The following is a 24,814-nucleotide window of genomic DNA, read 5'->3' on the forward strand; positions in this document are numbered from 1 at the left end:
TGTCCCCAAATAATTCCTCATCAGTAACTCCAGACATAAAGACTGAAAAAAAGGAAACAAAATAAAATATTGACCTCTCCCCACCCTCATTTTCACTCAGGTGTATTTGGCTCCCTTTCTTTAATTTGTGTTATTTTATTCATACAGTATGTCTGTCTACTCTCACAAGATAGAAACTGAAAAGGGTCAACACACAAGCAGCTCTCACAAAGGACAGGGAAAGTCAGAGCTTCCCCTTCTCGCCAATACATGGTAGGTAGAAAGGGTAGAAGACTTAACTAGATTTTTAAGAGCAGTATGTAGTCGCTCCTGCACCGCAAATCATGTACTGTGTGTGGAGGAAAGGAATCGTTCAACAATGCAGGGAGCAAAAGGCTAAGTATCACTTAAGCTGAAATTTCCACCAAATCAAAACTTCCTTCTCAGTTGGAGTGGCAATGGTTATCAGAATCACGTAAGGAGACTTTTACGAAACACGTGCCCTCTCCATGTTGGGGTAAGAGAAGAACCAATAATACGCTTACTCTGAAATTTCTCTTCAGGTAATTCCAATAAGCTTCTACCTACTGTGAAAAGTACTGAGTTAAAAAAGAAAAAAGAAAGAATGAAATGCCAAATTCTCAAAGCCAAACTAGTTAATAAAAAAGATCTAAAAATTTAACCTAAAAAATAACAGAAGGATTAAATGAAAATGGACTGAAATAAAAACGCTGTTCCCTAGTATACAAACAATTACCCTAGAGAAAAGAGAAGGCTACCCTGGTTCTGTTTCATCTGATCTGGGCCTCGGAGTTCGGCTCCTTTCACAGCCCAAGTCCTTCCCCTAAATGCACCCCATTCAGCAGGACTGGTCAAAAGGAACTGATGATGGGTTGGGGGGGGGGGGGAGTCAGCATTAAAAGCAGAAAAATACATTCTTTAAAAATTCTTACTCCAGGAAAAGTAACTAAATTCATTTCATAGCTGTGAAGGTGAATGCTGAAGATTAGCAATTAATTGAAAGAGTATTCTGTATATCTACACATAAACACAACATTTCTCTTTCACTTTTTAGTGGAGGTAACTCAGAGATCAGGTGTGTTGTTAAACAGCAGGGTTACTTAGGAAACTGGGCAGATCACTATGTCCCTGGGGCAGGAATGTACTTTTAGGGGGAAAAAAAAATTACCTTGAGAAATACATGCATGTTTAATAGAACCAATGTTGGCAAAAAAATAACTGAAGTGGCTGCTTTAGATTTAAGAACAAAGATGTTTAGAGTCCCTCCTAAGGAGTGAAAACAGTCTTTACCCGCCAATGGCAAGACAATTTAAGGAAGAGTTCACCTTCAAAAATTCACTCGTTTTAAAAACCCATTGAAAAGTTCACGTTTTTAATACGGGAAATAAAAATAAAATTTACCGTGAGAATGTACTTATTTGCTGTATTTTTTTTCTTAAGCACACACAAACAAGTAGTATCAGAAAAAAAAATTAATTGATATTTCTAAGGACCAAAGGTCATATATATCATATATTCCAATTATTCTCCTTAATTACCAATCTATTCCCCTCAATTATTGTTAACACAAATTTATGGAGGCCTACCCTGTGTAAAGCACTCTAATGATATGGACAGGGTACACACAAATGACCGGGCTGAGGGCCTCACCACCCGGAGCTCACAGCATAGTGAGGAAGGCCAATGCGTAAAGAGCGAAAAGATACTAAGTCACTGAGCTGTAATCAAAGAACAAAGTGCCAGGGTACAATGAAGAAAAGAGGATCAAATCGAGGGAAGTAGAAAGGCCCCTTCCTCACATGTGATTTTATCTTCAGGGTTAATGGACATTTATGAAACACCCAGTAGGGGAACTATTTTCTCAGATTGCACAGAGGACAGGGGCCGGGCCTGACACTAGCAGCCGCTAGTGAGAGCAAAGCACTTCACAATTAGAGGACACAGCCGAGGCTGATCGGACAGGAAGAGATTCCAGCAATTCCAGTAGTGTCTGCACTCAAACCTAACCCTCAGCAGTCCATGCCAAACAGCTCACCAGCGCCTGGAACTTCTCGGCACTCTCCTTCCCTCGGCCAGGCCGAGGCCGGCAGATCACGGAGCGGCTCCGTGCCACCCGCAGCAGCAGCAAAGTTCTGGGTCCATTGGAGAGTTGGGCCGGTTACAGGGGCCAGGGAGGGAAAACGCTTTCATCACTCCGCTTAGGCATAAGATGCCAGCCGGCCGAGAGGGGCTGTCAACAAGACTATCCGGTGAAGGACAAAAGATTCAAGAGCTGTGCACTCTCGGAGGGGAAGTTCCAGTAGGACTGGGCAGCTGCATGGACACGGTCCCAGCACAAACACCCTCACACACGGCCAGAACGAAGGCGCTACGGAGGTGAGCGTGGCGGCGGCGGCGCATCACGGCAGCCCCAGCAGATATGGGACTAATAAAAGGTTCTTTCCCCTAAGCCCTGAGGTAAAACCCGAGGCTGTTTACGATGGCTCCAAAGGTCAAAATTAATAGTGTGAATTGAGTCTTCTTCTCGCTCTTTGAAACTCCTTGTCAAGTGGCACGGCCAGCTGGGCACACAACTCTGATATGCAGATCGTAACGTTTGTGAACAGATAAAATGAATTCCAATGAGCACAGCCCATCATATTTCAACTCTCTGATGGGCAGGAAGGTCTCTCTCTTTTTTATCCACTGTCCAAATGCCTCCTCTTTTATAGTCCATTTGAGGCTATTTAAGCACCCCAAGAATCTGTACAACACCCCATTAGCAAATGACTCTGGAAGCCAACTCCAAGTTTATAAAACTGCCATTATCCTAAGGACAGAGTAGGGGTAGTGGCAATGTAAAATAAATAATCGTGTTAGCTACCAGTATGCTCAACAGTCAAATATGTGATTCCATTTTGATCTCCGCTAGCCCAATAAAAATGAGTATTTCCATTTTAAAGATAAGAAAATTGAGGTATAGGGAGGTTAAGGCACTTGCCCAAATAATGCCAAGGTTCTTAGCCAGGACTGCCTCACACTAATACCTGCTAATGTGAGATTAAAAACTTAAAGGAGGTCTAAGTACAAGTGGTGATACGTTACCAAATCACCCCTTGTGAAAGAAAAAAGGTCAGGAAAGTTGGGGAAAACTAAAAAATGCCACAAGACACTCAAAAACCACAACTCGTGACTCGCGCGTCATACAGAGAGCTGTAGCATTTGATAAGTTCTAGTTACGGTTTTCTACAGCAATCACGGTAAGAAAAGCTATCCTTCACAATCAATAAATCTCTCATTTTGGGAAAAGCTGCCTCCAGCACTCGCTCCTTATTACCATTCTAGAACTGTGTCCTTGACAGCAACACCACTGCCTCCACCTGAACACCGATCACACCATCTGCTGTTTGAGCAGCAGCAACTCCTAACACCGATAACAAGTATTACTACTTTAATACAACATCCCAATACCAGCAACCAAGACAACCAACCGAAAGAGCTGGTTCACGAAGCTCATCCACGCACCCTGCCGACTATCCAGACCCCCATCCAGCAAGCCCTCCCATCAGTGAATCACTGTGTGCCGGGCCCTGTGCTAGACCCTGACGTTCTCCGCTTCATTTCAGAAGTCGTCCAAAATGAAGTCCAGCATTCCACCTCCCATAAGGAATCACACACACACACACACACACACACACACACCACCGAATCACAGAGCTGATTACAAAATGGGATTTCCTATTAAGAAAATTACAAAGCGCCGGTCACAAAATCATATGCATTTAGGGCAACAGTTCATAACCTCGGCTGTGTATTAGAGTCACCTGGGAACTGAAAAATAATGCCAATGCCTCATCCCAGATCAGTTAAATCAGAATCTTCGAGTGGGGCTGAGCATGGCTCTAGTTTGTAAAGCTTCTCAGTAAAGCTTCTCAGGTGATTCAAAAGTGCAGTTGGAGTTGAAAAACACCAAATTCAAGTATTTCTAGAGTGGTAGTGCTGGAAACCTCACAACCCATGAATCTATTAGGCAGTGAAAGATCACAAAGACTCCCTTGCCCATCCACTGCACCTGCCATCTGGGCTGTATTAAAATGATACATCAATATAGTGCTCTCTTAAAATCAGGGTCCCATCATTACCTTGTTTATAGCAATGAAATACTAAATAAGAGAGTACCTGAAGTCATGTGCGCCCCCCTCACCACCCCCTCCCTCCCACACCCCTAGCGCTGAATGGCTCCAGCAGTGAGAGGGTGGCTGAGGGGTCCTGTCTCCTGAAGCTGAGTGTTTGGGTGAGTGGAACAGGCAATGTCCAGGCAGGAAGCAGCTTCAGCTCAGTAACCCGACAAGAGGAAACCTTCACAGTTCAGGCATGATTATCAAACTCTTTGTGCTCTTAAAGGAGAGTAATTATAGGCATGTGAAAAAAGGGAAGCACTCCCTGAGGAACTCTTCCTCACATGCTTCCCAAGAGGCACCAGGGCCATTAAAAATTCCATGATGAAGAGGAAAAACAGCCTGGGAACAGCCAGGAGGCAATACAGCAAATTAATACACCAGCCCTCCTCGGGGAAAGCTGTGATAAAACAGGAAACACTTTTCTCTTCGCAAAATAAAATTATACCACTAATGATAACATAGTCACCACACACACACACACACACACACACATACACAATCATTCTAATGATAGGTGTGAAATTCCCAAGGCTGCCCAGACGCTTTGAAAGAAATCTTTTCCTACTACAAATAAAATGGAACAAGAAAAAGATAAAATTTCCATTCGAAACAGTTTTTAATACAGTCATTCACCTGCCTCTTCCCTGCCACCATGGCTCTTTAACAGTCCTCGTTAGACACCAGGCTTTGTTAAATGGTGTCCACTCGGTGCAAATTTCCAACCATCCAGCTCTGAAACCATCTTATCCTTCGGCCATACCAGAGCTAAATGGCTCCTTCTCAACTGACCCCTTGCTGGGCAGGGACCACCACCCCCACTCCCCAACTTCAAAGGAGTGAGAGGATGCCCGGAGGGCTCAAGGTTTCATCACCCACATTTTCTAAAAATTGCTTAGAGGTCACTTATGCTTACCATTTCCCACAGAGCCGTGGTTGCAAACTTTTATTGACTGTGCTCCCCCATGAGTAAAACATTTGCACGAACATCCTTTATGTATTTAATATATACATATAAAACAAAAATACTACCGGATGTCTCTATGTACAATTTAAAATAAAAAACCATTTTTTAAGGACCAGACAATAAATGGAAATTTTAAAAATGTCTTCTCCTACCCTGAAAGAATGCAACCCACTTTGCATCCACTGCCCTGGGAATGATATCTAAAAGGACAAAGATGAGCCAAAACTGTCCACATTCTCTCACCTTGTTTGTAGTAATGGTCTAAAGCAATGAGCAGTATTTCCCTAGAGCTGACCACACTGGAAGCTCAGCCTAGACTTCCTTACTCTTCCAAGCCTGGCCACAAGCACTGCCAGCAGAAGGAAGACAATAATGTGGATAATAAGATACATAAAGAAACAGAAAGGGGCACCTAGGTGGCTCAGTGGGTTAAGCCTCTGCCTACGGCCTCAGGTCATGATCTCAGGGTCCTGGGATCGAGCCCTGCATCAGGCTCCCTGCTCAGCGGGAACCTGCTTTCTCCTCTCTCTCTGCCTACTTGTGATCTCTCTGTCAAATAAATAAATAAAATCTAAAAAAATAAAAAATTTAAAGAAACAGAAAGCTGACACCCACTCCAGCCAACAGGAGGCTTTAGAAGCAACAGGGAACCTGATACAAGCTCAGCACAGCACCACACAGCTCTAAGTAACAGAAGTAAAGGGAAGAGGGCAAAGAATCCACTTTCTGCATCTGACAGGATATGGTGCTATTCATATAATCTTCCCAAAGAGCCATTATTTCACATGGGATTAAGACAAAAAGCTGGAGGACTGCTTTCCTATGCATTGAAATCTTGGGTCTTTTGAGACAGCTTGAGGATCACCACCTGTAAGAAAACCTCCCTGAGCCTCCGACTTAGAAGCCTGTCTTCAGGGCTTTGTATCATTCTGGTACGCGTTTTTACACACTGTTCCTCCACACTGTAACTGCTGATGTCCATGCCTGGCTTTCTCAAGAGAATGGAAGCCCCTGAAGGCAGGAGCTAAACAAAAAGCCTGGTGCACGGTACAGAGCCAGCAAGTGCCGAGTGAGTGAATGATGAACAAACAGCAAAGAGAAGGCCTTAGAGAAGTCATTTATTACTTCATTACTACTTCTCCAGTAGAAGCTCTAGCAGTTAGCAGTAGATTGGGGGCAGAATTTATTATTACAGCCCATAGTGGAAGTTCTCATTGGATCTGTGAAAGGATAATTTCTTGTGCCTGCACACCAACCTATGAACATATCCATTTAAGAATGAATTAAGAGAAGGCTAGAAAAAACCTGTATCAGAATTTTGGAAAGAAATCCTTTGTGCCACTAGAAATAATAAAAGTTCTGGGGTTCAGCCTATTAGCTCCTCTTTTGTGCACAATAACCTTGCTAGGGGATGCTACCATTAAAACCATGTTTACTTCCCATGTCACCTAACTCCAGAGAATTTCTGTTGAAAAACGCAGGATTCATTCTGCCACGTCGGCAAAGGATTCATTCTGACAAATGTATACTGAAAGTCTAGTAAGTGCCAGACACTATGTTAGGTACTGGGGATGTTATCAAGGAACAAGAAAAAACAAAGTCCCTACACGACGAAGCTTATATCCTAGTGAGAGAGACAGGAGAAAAAAGTTGTGAGGGGAACCCAACAGGCAAATTCATTACAGACTGTGATAAAGCTTCAGCGAAAAGAAATTGATGAGCAGAAAGCGGTGGATGTGGCCCCTTTAGACAGGATGGTCTGAGAGGTCCTCCCTGAGATGAGAAGTAGCCAACTGTGAGAAGAGGCTTAGCACGGGACTCCAGACAAAGGGAACAAGGGTGAAGGTTCCGGAGCGGAAAAGGTTGCTACTTTTGATGAACAAAACGGAGCTGAGCTTCCTGGCATGGCTGGACCTCTCCCCCAGCGAGGGGAGAGAAGTACATGACAGGAGGCTGGACACGTAGGCGGAAGGCAAATTACACCGAGTTCTGCAGGTCAAGGGAAGGATCATTAATAACGTTCTTGGAAGATGGGGCTTTTAGCCGAATAGGAAATACAAGCCAGAAGACTTGGGGGTGCCTGCGTGGCTCAGCTGGTTAAGAGTCTGACTCTTGATTTCAGCTCAGGTCCTGATCTCAGGGTTATGGATTCAAGCCCCACGTTGTTAAAAAGAACAAAATAAAAAAAGAATCCATGCTCTAGTACAAGTCAGAAGACAGGTCACAGTTAAGACTTAAATCACTATTAGCCATGTGATCACAGGAAAGACACTTCAACACTCTGCCTCAGTCTCTGTATCTGTAAAATATCCACTGGCCTTTAAAGGTTGTTGTAAAGATCATATTGGATATTATACACAAATATACTTAATAACTTGAAGAGTGTTGTAAAAAAGGAACGGGTCTTGTCTGGAAGAAAATCATCACCAGAAGACGCTTACCTGGCAGAGCAGTGTGCTGGTGAACATCTTCGGTGAGAAGCGTCGGTGAGAACATCCAAGGAGTAAAGGGGAGACAAGGGATTAAACTGCAGGAAAAAATGAGATTATTTTAGAACAGCTCCTATGAAAAGATCTGATCCCAGGGAGTGGCCTGCTGTTTGGTTATTTTGCCCCTTGGACCGTTTGACAATTTGATCATACGAATGACCACCATTCAGTGAAGTCGCAGCTAGGAACAGAGCGCACTGATCCCACACACCTCAAAAAAAGGCTATTCCTTGGTAACAACTTTACAAAAACTTCTAATACATGACAATTACTTAAATGGCAGAAGATAGTACCTTCTATCTGACATAACAGGAACTTATGCGATTGACTATTAGCTCTTGTTCCTAAGAAAACTAGCAAGAAGTTACCTTTTTATTTCCTTATCCTGGTCAGTGCTCCCAGTAAATAATGGTTAACACATACCAACAGTCGTTGCTCATGGAAACAGAACTAGATTAAGAATCCCTAACATCTGATTCCAGTCTATCCCTGAGTTGCCATACATTAAAAGCAACATACTTTCTTTGAGCTTTACTATCCTCATCTGTATAACGGATGCACTGCTTATCTTACCTATTTTATAGGACTGTTATGGGGCTAAATTACATACTGCTTTCAGCTTATAATTCCAGTTTCTCTTCTGTAAAACTTCTATTTATCTCAAAAGGTGGTTGTGAGGATCAAACTCGGATACAATACACAAAAATACCTCACTTTCTGTTTTCCAGCTTTCTTTGGACTTCTCCCAGAATAATCCTTCCCCCAAATTTCAGAACTAAATATATTTTAAGACCAGAGCTCTGAATGGTAATTTCAAAAGAACTTACAAAGAAGTCTAACTTTGGGCAAATTGTTTAACTCTTATGTGTAAGTAACAGATCTGGACTAGGTAATCACCGCAGGCCTTCTTCTGCCTTTCGATCCTCTGACGCAAACACGATCAGTACCGTGGCTTCCTGTCTTTCACATACCACCTTAATCACTTTGTACCTGCCCACCATCTGCACTATATTTACTCCATATTTTCTTCATACCAATTATTTTTACTCAACATTTACTATTTCTATGGAATGACAGATTGATAGAATGATATTTTTTCTAATACATATTATGACTTAAAGTAATAATTGTATGTCCACACACCATCTAAAATCCTAAGTACACACCAGTTAGGTATACTCTAACTCTATGCTCTAGTTCATTCTGAAATAGTAACTTCAAGAGGAAGGTTCCAAGTCTAAGCTGTACATCAATTTAATAAGCCCTAAAGAGTCTAACACAAAACAAAAACCAGTGAGCAACAGGAAACCTGATATTTTCACCTATCAGTCTTCACCTGTTTTCTACCTAATTGAGATAAAGCAACCTCCACCCGCACAAAAATCGAAAGCTTCAAACATTAAAGGAATATACTATTGCAGCAGCTCTTTCTGCCCGTGGGTCCTGTCCCTGTGCTTTAATAAACCACCATTTCGCACCAAAGACATCTCAAGAATTCTTTTTTGGTTGTCGGCTCGGGACTGCACCCCGCCGACCCTCAATTATATTGAAATTCTAAAATTTCATCATTCAGCGCCTGAACGTGGGGCTTTGAGTCTTTACATCTGGATGCTGAGCTTCAGTGCAAAATTGGTGAGTACTTTCTCTCCTTCCTTTACTCTCATTTCAGGGGCTTTTCAGGGAGTGTGGTCTTATTGGAACACTTGCATGTCGATTGCTCAGGCCTTAATCCTCTAGCCTGTGGCTGCTCTATAGAGAGAGAAAGCCTGCCCTTTGGTTGGAAGTTAGTGTCCTGACCAGAATGGTAATAAGACCAGAAACTTGATGCACTCTTTTTATTCCTTTTCTTTCTTAAAAAAAAAAAAAAAAAAAGGAACATACTGTTAGCCATAGTCAGTAATTTTTAAATTATGACCCCTTATAAAGGCCTACATTTGCCAAAGGCCCTCTCCAGGGGTAGCCAGAGAAGAGACTAAGAGACTAAGTGGGCAAGGTCCCAAGGCCTTGACCCCACTTCACTCCCAGCAGCCCTCCCTCTTTCTGTTTCTTATGTTCAGGTCTCATCGCTATACTTCTCAGAGTAGGATGCTGGTGCTGAACTAAATCATAGACAAACGAGGTTCACTCTAATTTCTAACTACAAAGTTCAAAACCAAAATAAAAACGATCCCTATGAAATGTGCATTACAAGTAATAAACAGAAAAACACATTTGAACCTAAAAAGGGGAATTAGCTACAGTTCTTATCAGTGAGTATCAGATAATCTTAAACAGTCCTCTTAAAAAAAATCAGAACATAGGGAACAGGGACCTTACCTCATGTGCACAAGCAGAAATGTGAGGAAAATCAGAAGCCAATGCTTTATTCTTTCTAAAGAAAAGGAAATCAAATGATAAAATAAAGATGACAAAGAAAAGCGATCTTACCTGATTTCGTTCTCTTTTCCCAGCTGATGGTAACCAGAAACTAAAGAGAGGGAGAGAACAACAGGAAAGAAAACAATAAAAAAAGCAGTTGGAAATTACAGAAGAGCAGAATAAAAGATGCTGGGGTAACCAAGTGAAGATGAAGAAAGAACTGGGGAAAAGAAGGAACTAGAGGCTAAAGGAAAGGAATGGTAAATGTATACAAACTTCTTTTGTAAAAAAAAATAATAATAATAACTTCAAAAGAAAAAGCTTTGTAATGAAATGCAAACCACTGTACTCTCTAAAAACAAACCCGAGATTACAGTGTGACACCAACAGACTCTTAGCTGTGTGGTGACAACAGGATCCCCCAAATTCAACAAGAACATAAAACAAACTCATATCTTGCCTATTTTGTAAATGACAAATTTGGCCAGGCTAATGAGTATAAGATCACAAGTAGATACCAACCAAGAAGCGTATAGGGGACATCAAACAGCCAATCATGTTAGGGGACAAGGCTGTCACAAGAAAGGTGGGGGGAATAATTCTTAGAAGAACACAGTGATAAGTTTCTTGCCATGGGTCTCTTTTGACTTGGGGGGTGGGAGGTGGGATCTGACTGCAAAGGCAAGGGAAACAAAAATAAAATAAATGGGACATCGGGGCGCCTGGGTGGCTCAGTGGGTTAAGCCACCGCCTTCAGCTCAGGTCATGATCTCAGGGTCTTGGGATCGAGTCCCACATCGGGCTCACTGCTCGGCAGGCAGTCTGCTTCCCTCCTTCTCTCTGCCTGCCTCTCTTGTCTACTTGTGATCTCTCTCTGTCAAATAAATAAATAAAATCTTTAAAAAAAAAAAAAAAAAAAAGAACTGGGTGGGAGGTTGGGTGAGCCTGGTGGTGGGTATTGTGGAGGGCACGTATTGCATGGAGCACTGGGTGTGGTGCATAAACAATAAATTCTGGAACACTGAAAAGAAATTTTAAAAATAAATAAAAATTTAAAAAATATATATATATGTAAAGAACTCATGTAACTCAACAACAACAAAAACCCAAACAATCCAATTAAAAAATGAGCAGAGGGCATGGAAGACATTTCCCCAAAGCATACAAGCCCACAGGCACATGAAAAGATGCCCAATACCACTAATTATCAGAGAAATGAAAATCAAAACCACAATGAAATATCACCTCACACCTGTCAGAATAGCTATTAACAAAACAAGATATAACAAGTGTTGGTGAGGACATGAAGAAAAGGGAATCTTAGTACACTGTTGGTGGGAATGCAAACTGGTGCAGCCACTCTGGAAAACAGTATGGAAATTCCTTGAAAAACTAAAAACAGATCTATCATATGATCCAGCTATACCACGTCTGGATATTTATCCAAGGAATATGAAAACACCAACTTGAAAAGATACATACACCTCTACGTTCACTAAAGCATTACTCAAAATAGCCAAAATGTGGAAACAACCTAAGATTCCATCAATGGATAAAGAACATGTGGTGTATACATCATACACATACACACAACGGGATACTACTCCATCATAAAACAGAAGGGATCTTGCCATTTATGACATGAATGAACCATGAGGGATTAGTTTAAATGAGTAAGTCAGAGAGAGAAGACAACTACCGTATGACATCATTTATATGAGGAATCTAAACAAAAACAGTAACAATAAACAAATGAAAGAATAAAACAAAACAAAACTCATAGATACAGAGAATGGATTGGTTGTTCCCCGAGGAAAAGGGGATGACAGGCGGGTGAAAGGGCTCCATTTCAAGCTGATGTATGCTACCTAGATTTACGTGATGATCACTTTGTAGCGGATACAAATACTGAATTACTATGTTGTACACCTGAAACTTACTTAACATCAATCAATATAAATAAATAAATAGGAACAGCACAACTGGAGGCTACTTTTATAATGCAGCATCTATATACACAAACAGCAAAGAAATAAAAACTAGTCTAGAAAGGAAAAAAAAAATCACTGTCTTGAGTTTAGGGCATTAGCCATGTTAACTGTTGTAAAGTACACATCTTGAAGATCCTCTCATTCAGCGCTAAAGTCAGATTTCTAGATTCCTTTCAAAAAACTTCCCTCTGCCTCCTACTCCAACGAATGGGCTAGGATAATGAGTAAATTATAGAAGCACTTACTCCTTCTGCCGAGGGTCACTAATGATGTGGCCTATTCTCTCAGTACTTATGCTGGTCTCCTGCAAAGGCAAGGAAGACAAGAGTGTCATCTAACCACAGAAACAAATAAAGTATGATCTGTCATCAAGTTCACACTTTCCCATAACTGTGCCAGCAACCTCAAAGGCACATGTCAAGTGTCAATCTTAAAATCCAATAGCAAGTTTATTTCTTTTTATGGAAATTTATCTTAAAAGTGTTATGCTTTCTAGACTTATTTTTCTATAGTGTTCCCAAAAAGTCATTATAAACCTTGTTAACTATAGATAGCATTTCAATAGTAAGTTATTAAAATTTAAAAAAAAAAAATAGAAACAATTTTTTAAAAATCCAACAGTAGCTGATTTTTAATGGGCTGCACACCAAGTTCCCCAGTGCAGACACGGCCCCTTCATAATGGGAAATTCACCCCATCCTCACTGGGAACACCTAAAATCTGCCGGCTAAATGTACAAGTATTAAAGGAATTTTGCTAACTTACAAAAACTGTTACCCTGTCTTGTCTGTTAAGCATCATCTCTTAAAGTAAAACAGAAATTTGTACAAACTGGTTCTTAAATTTAGGGTTCTTAAGACTGTAATATGAAATCTTATCCATAATTCCACCAGAAACTAATCATCTCCAAAAAACTGAAAAATGGCACAAGGCACTCACCACCCTTCACTTCACTTAAATATATTTACAATGACTGCCTACCACAGGACCTGGGGAAGCACACCGATAGCACACGAGTAAGAGTCATGCACACACGAGTTAAGGGCTAAGATGAGAGCGTGTAAGTCACGGGCATGAATGTCGAGTACGTGAAGTCTGTTACTCAAACACATTTGTTACTGGGCAAATATGATCAGTATTCATTTATGTGTGTGGATTAGCCTAGAATATTAGGGTATACATTTTCGCAGTACTGACCATAGGAAAATTAATCTGAAGTCAGATTCTGGGCGGGAATGGAGCTAAACGAAAAGGTTTCCCAGACTGTATTCTTCACATTCTTCATCTCTTATGCACATGCCTCCTGGTCACAGACACAGCCACAGTAGTGGGGCCAAGGGAAAGGATGGGTGAAAAATGAGCTATTTGTTACTGCAGAAAAATTATTAACTTAAAGTGCCGTAATGTTTAAATTTACAGTTTATTACTGTGTAAATTACAAGCAGTACTTTGCGTAATTAGCAGCTCGCTGGCAGGGAGCTGTGAATGAAACTCATTATTTATGATTACAATTTAGAGAAAGAGAAGAGAGGTGGGGGAGGGGGGAGAAGGGGGGCAGAACATTGACCTCTGCTAGAAATGACAAATATCCCTTTAAGGTGATGAAGATGAATTAAACAAGTAAATATTATCCCATTCATTTGAAATTCTTAGAGGCATATCCAATAGGCCCTAGAATTTCCTTCCAGGCAAGCTAAAGGAAGCCTTCAAGACAAACTGATTTACTTCCATGGAAGTGGAAGGCTCTTATTTTATAAGAGCTGAAACAAAATAAGGTAGATAGGTAGAACATTATCTTTCAAGCCCAACTGATAAAGGAAAAAGTAAAACCATCTCTCTGTTCCCTACTCCCAACCTCCAGCCTGCCTCTACCTATTAGCTGTCCTGTTAACTAAGAATAAGCTCTCAGAACAGTGAAAGCAGCATTTTAATGTCTGTGAAATCAATGAGCCAAAAGAAGAAGGTATCATTCTTTCAATAATCAAATGTCTTCCAATTAAGAGATTTGAAATTGAATTTAAAGATTAAAAATATCTGAGTTTGGGGCGCCTGGGTGGCTCAGTGGGTTAAAGTCTCTGCTTTCGGCTCAGGTCATGATTCTAGGGTCCAAGGATCAAGCCCCGCATCAGGCTCTCTGCTCAGCGGAGAGCCTGCCTCCTCCACTCTCTCTGCCTGCCTCTCTGCCTACTTGTGATCTCTGTCAAATAAATAAATAAAATCTTAAAAAAAAAAAAAATCTGAGTTCACCTGGAAATAAATAGCTTTTTACATAGCAAAAATTTCAGAAAACGGTTCCCTAATTCAACTATAAAACACCTGAGGGTAGCCAGGCTGTGGCTGTGATCACTATGTACCTGGCCTGGCACAGAGCCTGACACATAGTAGGCATTCTAAATGTTTATGCAATGAATGTTTATGCGTTAATGTTCTGAAATGCCTCTCACTCTCTTGCCCTTTGCTCACGACCATCCTCTCTAGGTACGAGCTCCAGTCTTCACCTACCTTGAATCTCAAAGCTACAGTAAAAAATTAATTAAAATCGTTTTTACGGGTACCTGGGTGAGTCAGACAATTAAGTGTCTGCCTTTGGCTCAGGTCGTGATCCCATAGTGCTGGGACAGGACGGTTCCCTGTTCAGTGGGAGTCTGCTTATCCCCTTCCCTTTACCCCTCCCCCTACCTGGGTACTCTCTAATTAATAAATACTTCTTAAAAAAATAATAACTTTCTAAGTTTTAAACTAGAAAAGATAAAAGAGAAACACAGCTGGGTTCAATTCTCTCTTCTGCCACATCTTTCTGGGGAAGATCAGACATTACCTAGTTTCTCTGAACCCAAGTTTTCCTCATCTGCTAAGTGGTTCGGAACATCACCTATATGGTTGTTAAGAGGATTAAATGAATTGAGTGCCCAGTACAGTCCCCAGCAAAGGGGGAACTGAATAAATTGTAGATATTCCTCCCATGTGGCCAAGGAGAAGCTTTTGAAATCTGGTAACAGGTTTTCTTTCAGTTTTGGGGTTTTTTGTTTGTTTGTTTTGTTTTTTTTTTTAATGAATTCTGGAACAAAAGACCAAAGTTAGAACAGAAGAAGCATTTATGAATTCAGGAGGAGTTATAAAGAAGCCAAGAGTATTTTAACTTCTACAATAATAATATAAGATTAATCAAAAGAATAGAAGAAACTAGAGCAGGCCTGCAGATTACAAACTGTCATAATAGTATTTGCTTTGTCAAAACTTCTGTATGAGTTAAGCTTCATCTTTTATGTGTGTATCCATTTATATCCTACGTTAAGGTTCACTCTTGTGAACTTGAAGAACATTTCAATTGGCTTAATTTACTCCAGGGAGTTCTGCAGCACCTAGGATTATTGAAAACAGTACACAAATCCCACAGGAAATACTGTCCTCCCAGTCTCCCAGTGAGCCCAGTAGACATAGAGAGCGGTCACCTTCCCAACAAGCCTTCTTCGGCCCTTTCTGAGGCATCGAGCTGCAGCTCCAGGCAGACGATTCAAGCGGGCATGGTACCCTAAAAAAAAGAAGAAAGCCCTCAGAAACAGAATGCAGAAGATTCATTACCAATGATATGCTTCTAGATCACCAAAGGTCTTCATCCCCAGGACCTTACTAGAATGACCCTTAAACTAGTATCATTAGTCTATATGCCAAGGATTTATAATTCTTACGTCTTTGCAGTATGATCTTAGGTGTGTCTTTAACTCTGACCTAGGGATCCTCACCTAGAAAGGAGGGATAATCACTCACTCAGTCCTAGCATACAGGGCTGATGGGAAGACTCAATTAAATAACACAGGGAAGGTATTTTATAAATTGAAAACAGTACACAAATAAAAGGTGTTATTAATAATTTCTAATAATAAATTAAATCCTAGTTATTATCTCAAAAACACTGAAGTCATAAAATAATAGTAAAAATAGCCTGTATAAGTGTATAGCCATTTATACATTTATATACAAAAAATATACAGAATATACATAAAAATGTTTAGCCATTTTTCTAATTGCTGTATGTGTTCTATACATAAAAAACACAACTAGAAAAATCCACACCCAAGTCTTATTGATGACACTGTCTCTGGGTATAGAATAATGGGCCATTTTAAGGTGTCCTTCCTGCTCTCATTTGTGTGCATTTTAAGTGGTCCATAAAGAATTTTCAGAAATGGTCACTGAAATGTTTGACGCAAGTTATTAAGGCAGCAACATGCGCCTCAGCCAGGCAATAATCTCTACCAAGAGCCAAATGTTTTCAGAAGGACTTTCAATCACGTAAATTCATCCTTAGAAAACGCTATAGGAGTTTATAGCTCTGAGCATAATTCTGATCACCAAAAGATGCCCAACAAATACTTGATCACTGACTGATTACTGGGCACCCCAGAATCATCAGTTTATAGAGCTAAAAAGCTCTGAAACAGTCTTCTCAAAGCCACAATTATTTTAAGTGCCAACCCCCATCTCCCAAGGCAATGAAGTGACTCTGTCAGAGTCACAGAGCTAGAAGACAGTACCTGAGAGTTAAATTAGCACCCTGTTCCTTCCTCCTGTCCTAGGCTCTTTCCACTCTACTTTGCTACATCATAAGTAAAGGAAAAGCAAAAGGAAAGGATGTATTTGTGTTTAAGCCCACAATAATAGAATAAAATCAAATTATTTAAGGAAATATTTTAAAATCATCCAATTAAAAAAATGTCATTATACCTTGTATGTGAATGTTCTTACTGAAATCTGTTCTCTTCCAAGATCCAATACTTCAGGCTCCCACTGAGCACTCCATAGCCCATCGGTTTCACAGCAGGTAAGCAGCAGTGACACGCTGCTAGGCTTCCTAAATCTGGCACAAATGGCAATAGCAAGCTGAAGGAATGCCCTGCTAATAGATATCCCAAGAGTCTCCATGGGTTGATTTAGGTTTGAATGGAGAAACTCAAGCTTTGAGACTCACCCTTGAATCTTCTAGGAAAATCCCTGGACTAGCTCCAAATTTCAGAGAGTTAATGCATACTTAGAGGGATGAGTATACTGGCCTATGGGATGATTCTCCCCAAAGAGAACCATAAAAGTTGCAAAGTATATTTTGGTCTCCTCAGAACGTACCTCTTTGAGCTGGTCGAGAAGGTAAAAGGAATGTGGAATCAGAAAGTTTATCCAGTCCAGAATCCATTCTTTCTACTTCAGGGCAATGATCAGGAGCCCACTTTGGCAGAAGATTAGGGACAGTGAATCCTGGGACACATTCTCCCTCATAGAACCAATCGCTCTGCTCATCATCTCCTAAAATAAAGAAATCATATCATAAGCTGGAATTTTAATATGCTCTATGGAAAACTAAATGAGAAAATGATTTCTCAGAGCAATGGATTTCATTATACTTTTTAAATAAAGTCAAAGTACAAAAAAATTTGTTTTGATCTTTCTTCTTGACCTATATTATGATGAAAACTAGAGTATCAAACTAGTTTCACAAAAATGTCATACTGTGTTATACTGGACTTCTTTTTAGAGTAAAAAACTAATAAAGCTACCATTTACTAAACCCTTACCACCTATGAGGGTCCATGCTAAAAATCTCTAAGTATGTTATCTCTTCTAAACCCTACACTAATTCCAACTTATAAATAAGGCAACTAAAGCCCAGAGAAGGCAAGACCAAGTTAGTGAATGATGAAGGCAAGATCTGAACCCGAAGTCTAACTCCAAAGCCTTTAACACAAAAATAAGTTGCCTCTTATGTAGCATTCTGTGGTATAAATGGGCCTGGGGGTTCAAAGCCCACAAATGTCTTTCAATTCAAAACTAGCTATTCCTCAGGATGTTTTATTTGCATTTGTTATAACGGGTGAATAAAAAATGCATACCCATACCTCAATTCCTACATTAATGGAACAGAAAAATCATCTTGACACTAGCAACCCAAGCAACCAGGAAAAAACTAACCACAGGAAGAAGCAATATAATCCCTTAAGGCTTGTGTCATGAAGTTATACCATTCACCCAAGGCCAGACTCTTCACCAATGACAAAATCAAGGTGAGACCCATAGAGTCGGACTCTTGGTTCAAACCTTTTTCTACTGGCTAGGATGACAGCTTCTCAGTTTGTAACAGAACTTGCTCCCACCCACAAAAAGTAGTAAGACAGATAACTTCAGGTCTGCCACTCCATACTCCTTTCAAAACAGCAAGGATGAAGGGAATTACTACAAGAACATCTAAATAATTCACAGCGCATTCATTCTCTAATGTATGCCAGATCCCAGGGAAAGCTGGTCAGGCCATGGTTAGGGCATGAAGTATCAGATTCATGAGCCTCTAACAGGATAATGGTAACTCTTAACCCACCTTGAAGATCTCTAAAAGGGAAAAGGAAAACGTCCATTAAAAAGTTACTCGAAGTGTTCCCTTATAAAAACACACCACCAACAACTACTTCTCTAGACCAGTGGTTCTCAAACTTCAATTGCATCAAAGGAAGCAGAAAGGGTTGTCAGAACACAGGTTGCTGGGCCCTACTCCCAAAGTTTCTGATTCTGGTCCAGAAAGGATCAAAAATTGAATTTCTAACCAGTTCCCTAGTGATGCAAAGCTGACTTCAGTACCACATTTTGAGAATCACTACTTTGAAAGCATCTCACCAAGCCATGTACATAAGATGAACTACAGATAGGCTTTAGAATTAACAATGAGGGGCACCTGGGTGGCTCCATTGTTAAGTGACTGCTTTTGGCTCAAGTCATCATCCCAGGATCCAGGGATCCAGCCCTGCACTGGGTTCCCTGCTCAGTGAGAAGCCTGCTTCTCTCTCTCCCACTCCCCCTGCTTGTGTTCCCTCTCTCGCTGTCTCTCTCTCTGTCAAATAAATAGAATCTTAAAAAAAAAAAAAAAAGGAATTAACAATGATTAGTTTCTCTGCACATCAATATATTAATTCCTTTCTTATTCACAAGCATTCCTTAGGCCATTTATTAAAACAGTATAGTTAGTTAGTTAGACCATACTTCCTAAAGACAAATGATATCCCATAAGGGCATTTTGTTGTTGTTGTTGTTCTTAAGCATTCACTCAAGATTTTTGACAATATAAAAAGGGACTCACTGAACTGGAGAAAACCTTGTGAAGTCATCTAGACCAGTAGTCGCCAACCCTGGGCTCACCAGGATGCATGACGCAGCAGCTCCCCCAAAAGACTACTGCCAGAGAATAAGGAAGAAGCTGATGGGTCAGACTCCAGACTTCCTACTCCTCCTGCTTTTTCCAAAATAGGTTTAGCTGTTTCATCATCTGAGGTTCTATGTCTAATTCTGTTTGAGGGAGAAAAAGGAGAATTTTCCCCTTATCTGGCTTTTCCAGTAACTAATTATTAAGAGCTTACTATATGCCAGGCAATATGTTACCCACTGTAGCTCCAAATAGTAAAAAAAAAAAAAATTCCTACCTTGGAAGACTTCAGTGGAAAAGATACACATCTACAAATAATAACATCATGGTAAGTGATAACAAAGCAGTAAGTACAGGCAAAGACTAGGGGTTCCAGAATAGGAGACCTGCACTGAGTATCAGTCAGAATCTTTAGGAAATGCACACACATTTAAATGGGATAATCGAGGGGTGCCTGGGTGGCTCAGTGGGTTAAAGCCTCTGCCTTCGGCTCAGGTCGTGCTCCCAGGGTCCTGGGATCGATCCCCACATCGGGCTCTCTGCTCAGTGGGGAGCCTGTTTCCTCCTCTCTCTCTCTGCCTGCCTCTCTGCCTACCTGTGATTTCTCTGTGTCAAATAAATAAATACAATCTTTAAAAAAAATAAATAAATGGGATAATCGAGACTTTAATGAAGTGACTATTTACGAAAGTGTATACAGTATTAAGAGGAACCAATACGAGACAGTGAAGCACCTGGGAGCCAGCACAGTGGGGAAACTTTACCCTTCCTAAACCTGCAGCAGCAAGGAGAAAGAATGGTTATCAGAGACCAGAGAGAAAACTGAGGTTGTAGAAGACTGCCCAACAGAAAGGGAGCCAGGGAAAACTACAATCCAACTCAGTAGATTGCATTATTTTTGCCAACTCTTCACTACCTCCCTATGATAATACATCCGTGCCTTTTGCCCTTTATCATGGAATTCCAGAGCCTTCCCCTTGAGGCAGAGCATACTTCCTCATCCCACTGATAACTGGTTTGTCAAGTAACATGCTTTAGGTAGTAGAACATTAAAAGATGTGACCCGGGGCGCCTGGGTGGCTCAGTGGGTTAAAGCCTCCGCCTTCGGCTCAGGTCATGATCTCAGAGTCCTGGGATTGAGCCCCACATTGGGCTCTCTGCTCAGTTGCTCAGTAGGGAGCCTGCTTCCCCCTCTCACTCTGCCTGACTCTCTGCCTACCTGTGATCTCTCTGTGTCAAATAAATAAATAAAATCTTTAAAAAACATTAAAAAAAATAAATAAAAGATGTGACCCAAGCACAAGCTTTAAATATATATGTATGCTCTGGTTTGGTCACCTAGCATTCACGTTTTCCAGCATGAGAAGTCCATGCCTCCAGCAGAAAGGTCCCAGGATAAGATACACTGAGTAGATACAAATATAGTTTAAATCCTGGAGACCAGCTGAGCTCAAGTTGGGCCAGCTGAAAGCACAGCCAACCCTTAGCCCCACAGCAAGAAATAAATGCGGTACACCACCAAAATTCTGGGGCTGTTAAACACTACTATCAAGATAAAAACTTGCCTAATACACTCAATCATCCGCCTCCTTCCCTCCCTCCATTCCTCTGCCAATGGCTCCTATTGCCCAAACCCAGTAAGAAAATGAGAGCAGAAAGCCCCCTGATGCAGTCCACAAATATGCCCTGGAGGGAGAAAAGGAAGGCTGTGTCTCCGTGGATGAGCAACGATTCAAGAAAAGGTAAGGGATGAGATTCCTGGCGAAGACACCAGCGTCAACAAAGACGTGGAAGCACGAAATAAACAGCTTTGTGCTGAGAACTCCCAAGCATCTAAGTATCATCAGAACCCGTGAAGTTGAAACAGAGAGGAAAGCTGGGGCTCTAGAATATCCTAAAATCTTCCATCAGAAACCAAGGATTCCTTACCAGTAGAAAGGTTTTCTAAAGGCCCAACACATAACCTGTCATACAAAGGTCCACGCTTTCTTAAATTTCTGGATAATTATACATCATAATCTTCAAGAGACAAATTGTGAGTGGTGCCTGGGTGTCTCAGTTGGTTAAATATCCGCCTTCCACTCAGGTCCTGATCCCCGGGGTCTGGGATGGAGCTCTGCATCAAGCTCCCTGCTCAGGGGGGAGCCTGCTCCTTCCCTTCCTCCCTGCTCGTGGCTCCTACTCTCTCTCGCTATCTCTGTCTCTCCTTCAAACAAATAAATAAATAAAATCTTTTAAAAAGAGAGACATTATACTTCACTGAGCAGTATAAGAGCAAATAAAAAGCAGCATTTGTAATTCTGAATAGTATGCACTAATTCATTCATGGAAAGACAACCAGACTTCCTGGTATGAAACAAAAGAATCAAGACCTGAGCCGCACCCCAGCTGGGAGTACACACACATAGCCTCTAATGACACATGGCTCCCTCAGAACCAGAGAGAGAGAGACAAGTACTCCCAACAACCTCGATTATAGTAGGAAGCTCAGCAACTCCAACCACGCCCATGACTCTCGAGGCGCGAGTGAGATACCCGCCCTCATGAGGTCTCTCCAAAATCAGAACTTGGATCCTGAGAGTTACAGTCCCAGGATTCCTTCAGTTACTAGGGAGCCTATCTGGAACAATCTGGACATGTAGCCATTGTGCTTCTGTTTTCAATCACTTAAAGAAAAATCACTGGATCTCAGAGCTAAAAGGGACTTTAGACATCTACGAATCTCTTATTTAGATTAACAGAAACACAATCCAAAGGAGCTACATGAAATTATCACTGGTACACAATTAGCGTGGTCCTAAGCAAATGCAGAGGATAAAACACAGTTTCAAATTACGGTGTAGGCTGTAAAGCTAAGGGACTGGTAATTAACATACACCAGCCTTATTCACAGTGTTCTATGCTAAACTTCAGGAGTTTTAACATTAGAAAGAAGATGTGTTTTATAAAATATTCATCTAGAATACTATGTTCATTTATAAATGAGGTTATAAAAATAAATTATTTTATAAAAATAAGAATGTCTTAATATCCAATAAAAGAATACAATACAGAAGGATATTTTTTGGTTCTAATAAAATTAGCAACTTCCCAGAGTCCCATCCTTGACACTATATTCCTCTAATTAATGAATTCTCAAAGTCTGAACTACCTGCATAAAAATCACTGCAGGTACTTAAGAAAAATTCAGATTCTAGGGGCCAACTCCAGACCTATTTGATTTCTAGGAACTCAGGAATTTTAACAGGTGGCCTTTAAATGCTCTAAAGTTTGAGAACCACTGCCATAGACAACCACCATACTCTCAGTGAGTCATTCATCTAATCATTACAATCTCCCAGAAATACTGAGCCAACATCCCAAAGCTAGGATCCAGGTTACCTTGCCGTCCTTCATCGTTGGTAAAGAGCCCTGTGTCACTGCTGCTACACACACTGCTGGTTTCACTGGAAAAAAAGAGTCAAACATAATAGAACACATCAGCTCCTGTGAAAAAGAAAGCAGTGCCCATTCTGGTTGTCAAATCTAACATCCCAAGTTTCCGTGATTTTACTCCAGTTCATTAGCCAATCACAAATGTAAATTTCATAATTAAGCCACAGAAGAGAGCTTATTTTCCTGTAAAACAAATAAAAGGAAAACTCTGTAACTTTTGCTTATTATTTCAAAGTACTTTATAAACATCTAAAGTCATTTTGTTAGGTTAGCATTAGAAAGTTATGTATTATGGTTCATAGACGTAATCTCAACCTGGCTAGGTATATAAACAATACAAAGCTATCAACCCATTTTGTTTATAAATCCTGTCAACTATCAGTTTCAAATGAAGCTATCCAACTTTAAAACATCTAACATCTATCATATTTTTTCCGCATTTACACAGCAACTAACAAAAATCCATGAACAAGAAGACCAAAGGTATGTTTTCGGGTTTAATGGGTACAACAAAACTCATTTTCAAAACAGAAGGTTAAAAATAAACATACAGGGGCACATGGGTGGCTCAGTCGTTAAGCTGTTGCCTTTGGCTCAGGTCATGATCCCAGAGTCCTAGGATGGAGCCCTGCACTGGGCTCCCTGCTCTGTGGGAAGCCTGCTTCTCCCTCTCCCACTCCCTCTGCTTGTGTTCCCTCTCTTGCTGTGTCTGTCAAATAAATAAATAAAATCTTTTTAAAAATAAAAATATAAATATAAAAACAAACTCCATTTGAACCCACTTAAATAAAACTTTTACCCTATAGAATTCTGTACAATTGGTTTCATTTCCTGAGCCATCACTAACAACTGATTCTTGCCCCTTCTGATGCCGCATTTCTTTGGCCTAATCATCATTAAATTTGATCGATCTGGTTCAAGAAAAATTACTCTATTCTTTACATTACGAGCTATTTTCTTGAGTGGGAGTGTTTCCTTCCAAGCTAGTCAATTTTTTTACCTACTCTACAAGATGGAAGAAACCAAAGCAAGGAAGAAACATTCTCATCATATGGCATAAGGAACAGGCTTGGCAAAATCCCAGTCTACATTTCTGGATCAAAAATCTGAAAATATTCTGTATTTTGCAACATTTCCAAATATCTTGCCAACACTAAATCCTTAAAATCCTGATTAAGTAGCAATGCTTTCCTCACTTAAGTTTATCTCTGAATAAATCCAAGAAATTTGCTGTAGCAAGAGCCAATAAAACATACTCAATTTCTTTAAAGGCTCTTTCGTTTTATTTTCTTCTGTACTTGTAAGTGGGAACTTTCTCAGGTGTCATTCCAAGAAATGGCTCACAAAACTATATGACTGCATTCTGATGGATTTAGAATCTTCAAAGAGCTCTGTAGTTAAAACCAGAAGATATGCCCTCTGAGTTCTGTACTCTTCCTACTTCTGAGTTCAAGGAACTGTGCCTGCTGAACGTAATGGTGTTATTTTTGTGCTTCTAGCAAATTCCTAAGAGTATCAGTGGTCCAATTCCCTTGAGTCCTACTCACATTCTCTCATATTACTACTTTTTTATCCTCATCTGGCCTCAAAGATAAAGCAAATTTGACATTTTTTAACTCCTCTTGAGAGTAGGGTTTAAAAAGCACGTTAGGCCATGGAACAGATACTCTAGCCCACCATCATGTCATATACTTTACTAGTCAGCAGTATCACTAACCAAGATTTAGGGACCAGCAAACAGCTTGCCACCTATTTTTGCATAAGCTGTGAGCTAAGAATGATTTTTAGAGTTTAAATGATTGGGGATTAAAAAAAATAAAAAATCATTTTGTGACATGTGGGAATGATATGAAATTCAAATTTCAGTGTCCATAAATAAAGTTTTATTGGAACACAACCACAGTTATTCATTTACATATCATAGATGGCTGTTTTCACACTACAACTACAAAGTTCAGTAGCTCCAACACAGAACATATCACACACAAATCCCTAAAATATTTACTATCTGGCTCTCTACAGAGAAAGTTTGCTGATCCCTGCTCTACACATATTACAAATTCTACTCTTGAGTATTTAGAATTAAAAAATTAAAACCATTTTTCTTGATCACAAAATCTATCAATTCTTTTCCCCATTCATTTCTAGCCACCTATATGTCCTACAAGATAAGATTTCCTTGATCCTTTTTTGCATGGATTCCACTCTCTTGTTATTCTAAACAAAGGGACAAGCTC

At 40.4% G+C, this 24,814-nt stretch overlaps 1 protein-coding gene across 5 annotated transcripts in view; it reads right to left on the bottom strand.

The window, feature by feature from the left end:
* The window catches only part of GPATCH2L (G-patch domain containing 2 like), a 55,529-nt gene that overhangs the window by 15,067 nt on the left and 15,648 nt on the right, over positions 1-24,814 (bottom strand). For 3 of the 5 annotated variants that reach the window (XM_045072038.1, XM_004739199.3, XM_013058343.2), the window contains exons 3-8: positions 22,524-22,588; positions 17,084-17,260; positions 15,415-15,494; positions 12,208-12,266; positions 9,930-9,984; positions 7,566-7,651 (exon numbers count right to left, since the gene is read on the bottom strand). In XM_045072038.1, the coding sequence (XP_044927973.1) occupies positions 7,566-7,651; positions 9,930-9,984; positions 12,208-12,266; positions 15,415-15,494; positions 17,084-17,260; positions 22,524-22,588 (522 nt within the window). Of the gene's footprint in view, positions 1-7,565; positions 7,652-9,929; positions 9,985-10,040; positions 10,081-12,207; positions 12,267-15,414; positions 15,495-17,083; positions 17,261-22,523; positions 22,589-24,814 lie in introns of all 5 variants that reach the window. The other 2 variants (XM_045072049.1, XM_045072043.1) reach the window with 1 other exon arrangement.

This window comes from Mustela putorius, unplaced genomic scaffold (assembly GCF_011764305.1).
Source record: "Mustela putorius furo isolate JIRA1106 unplaced genomic scaffold, ASM1176430v1.1 tig00000129_pilon_pilon_pilon, whole genome shotgun sequence".
NCBI lineage: Eukaryota > Metazoa > Chordata > Mammalia > Carnivora > Mustelidae > Mustela > Mustela putorius.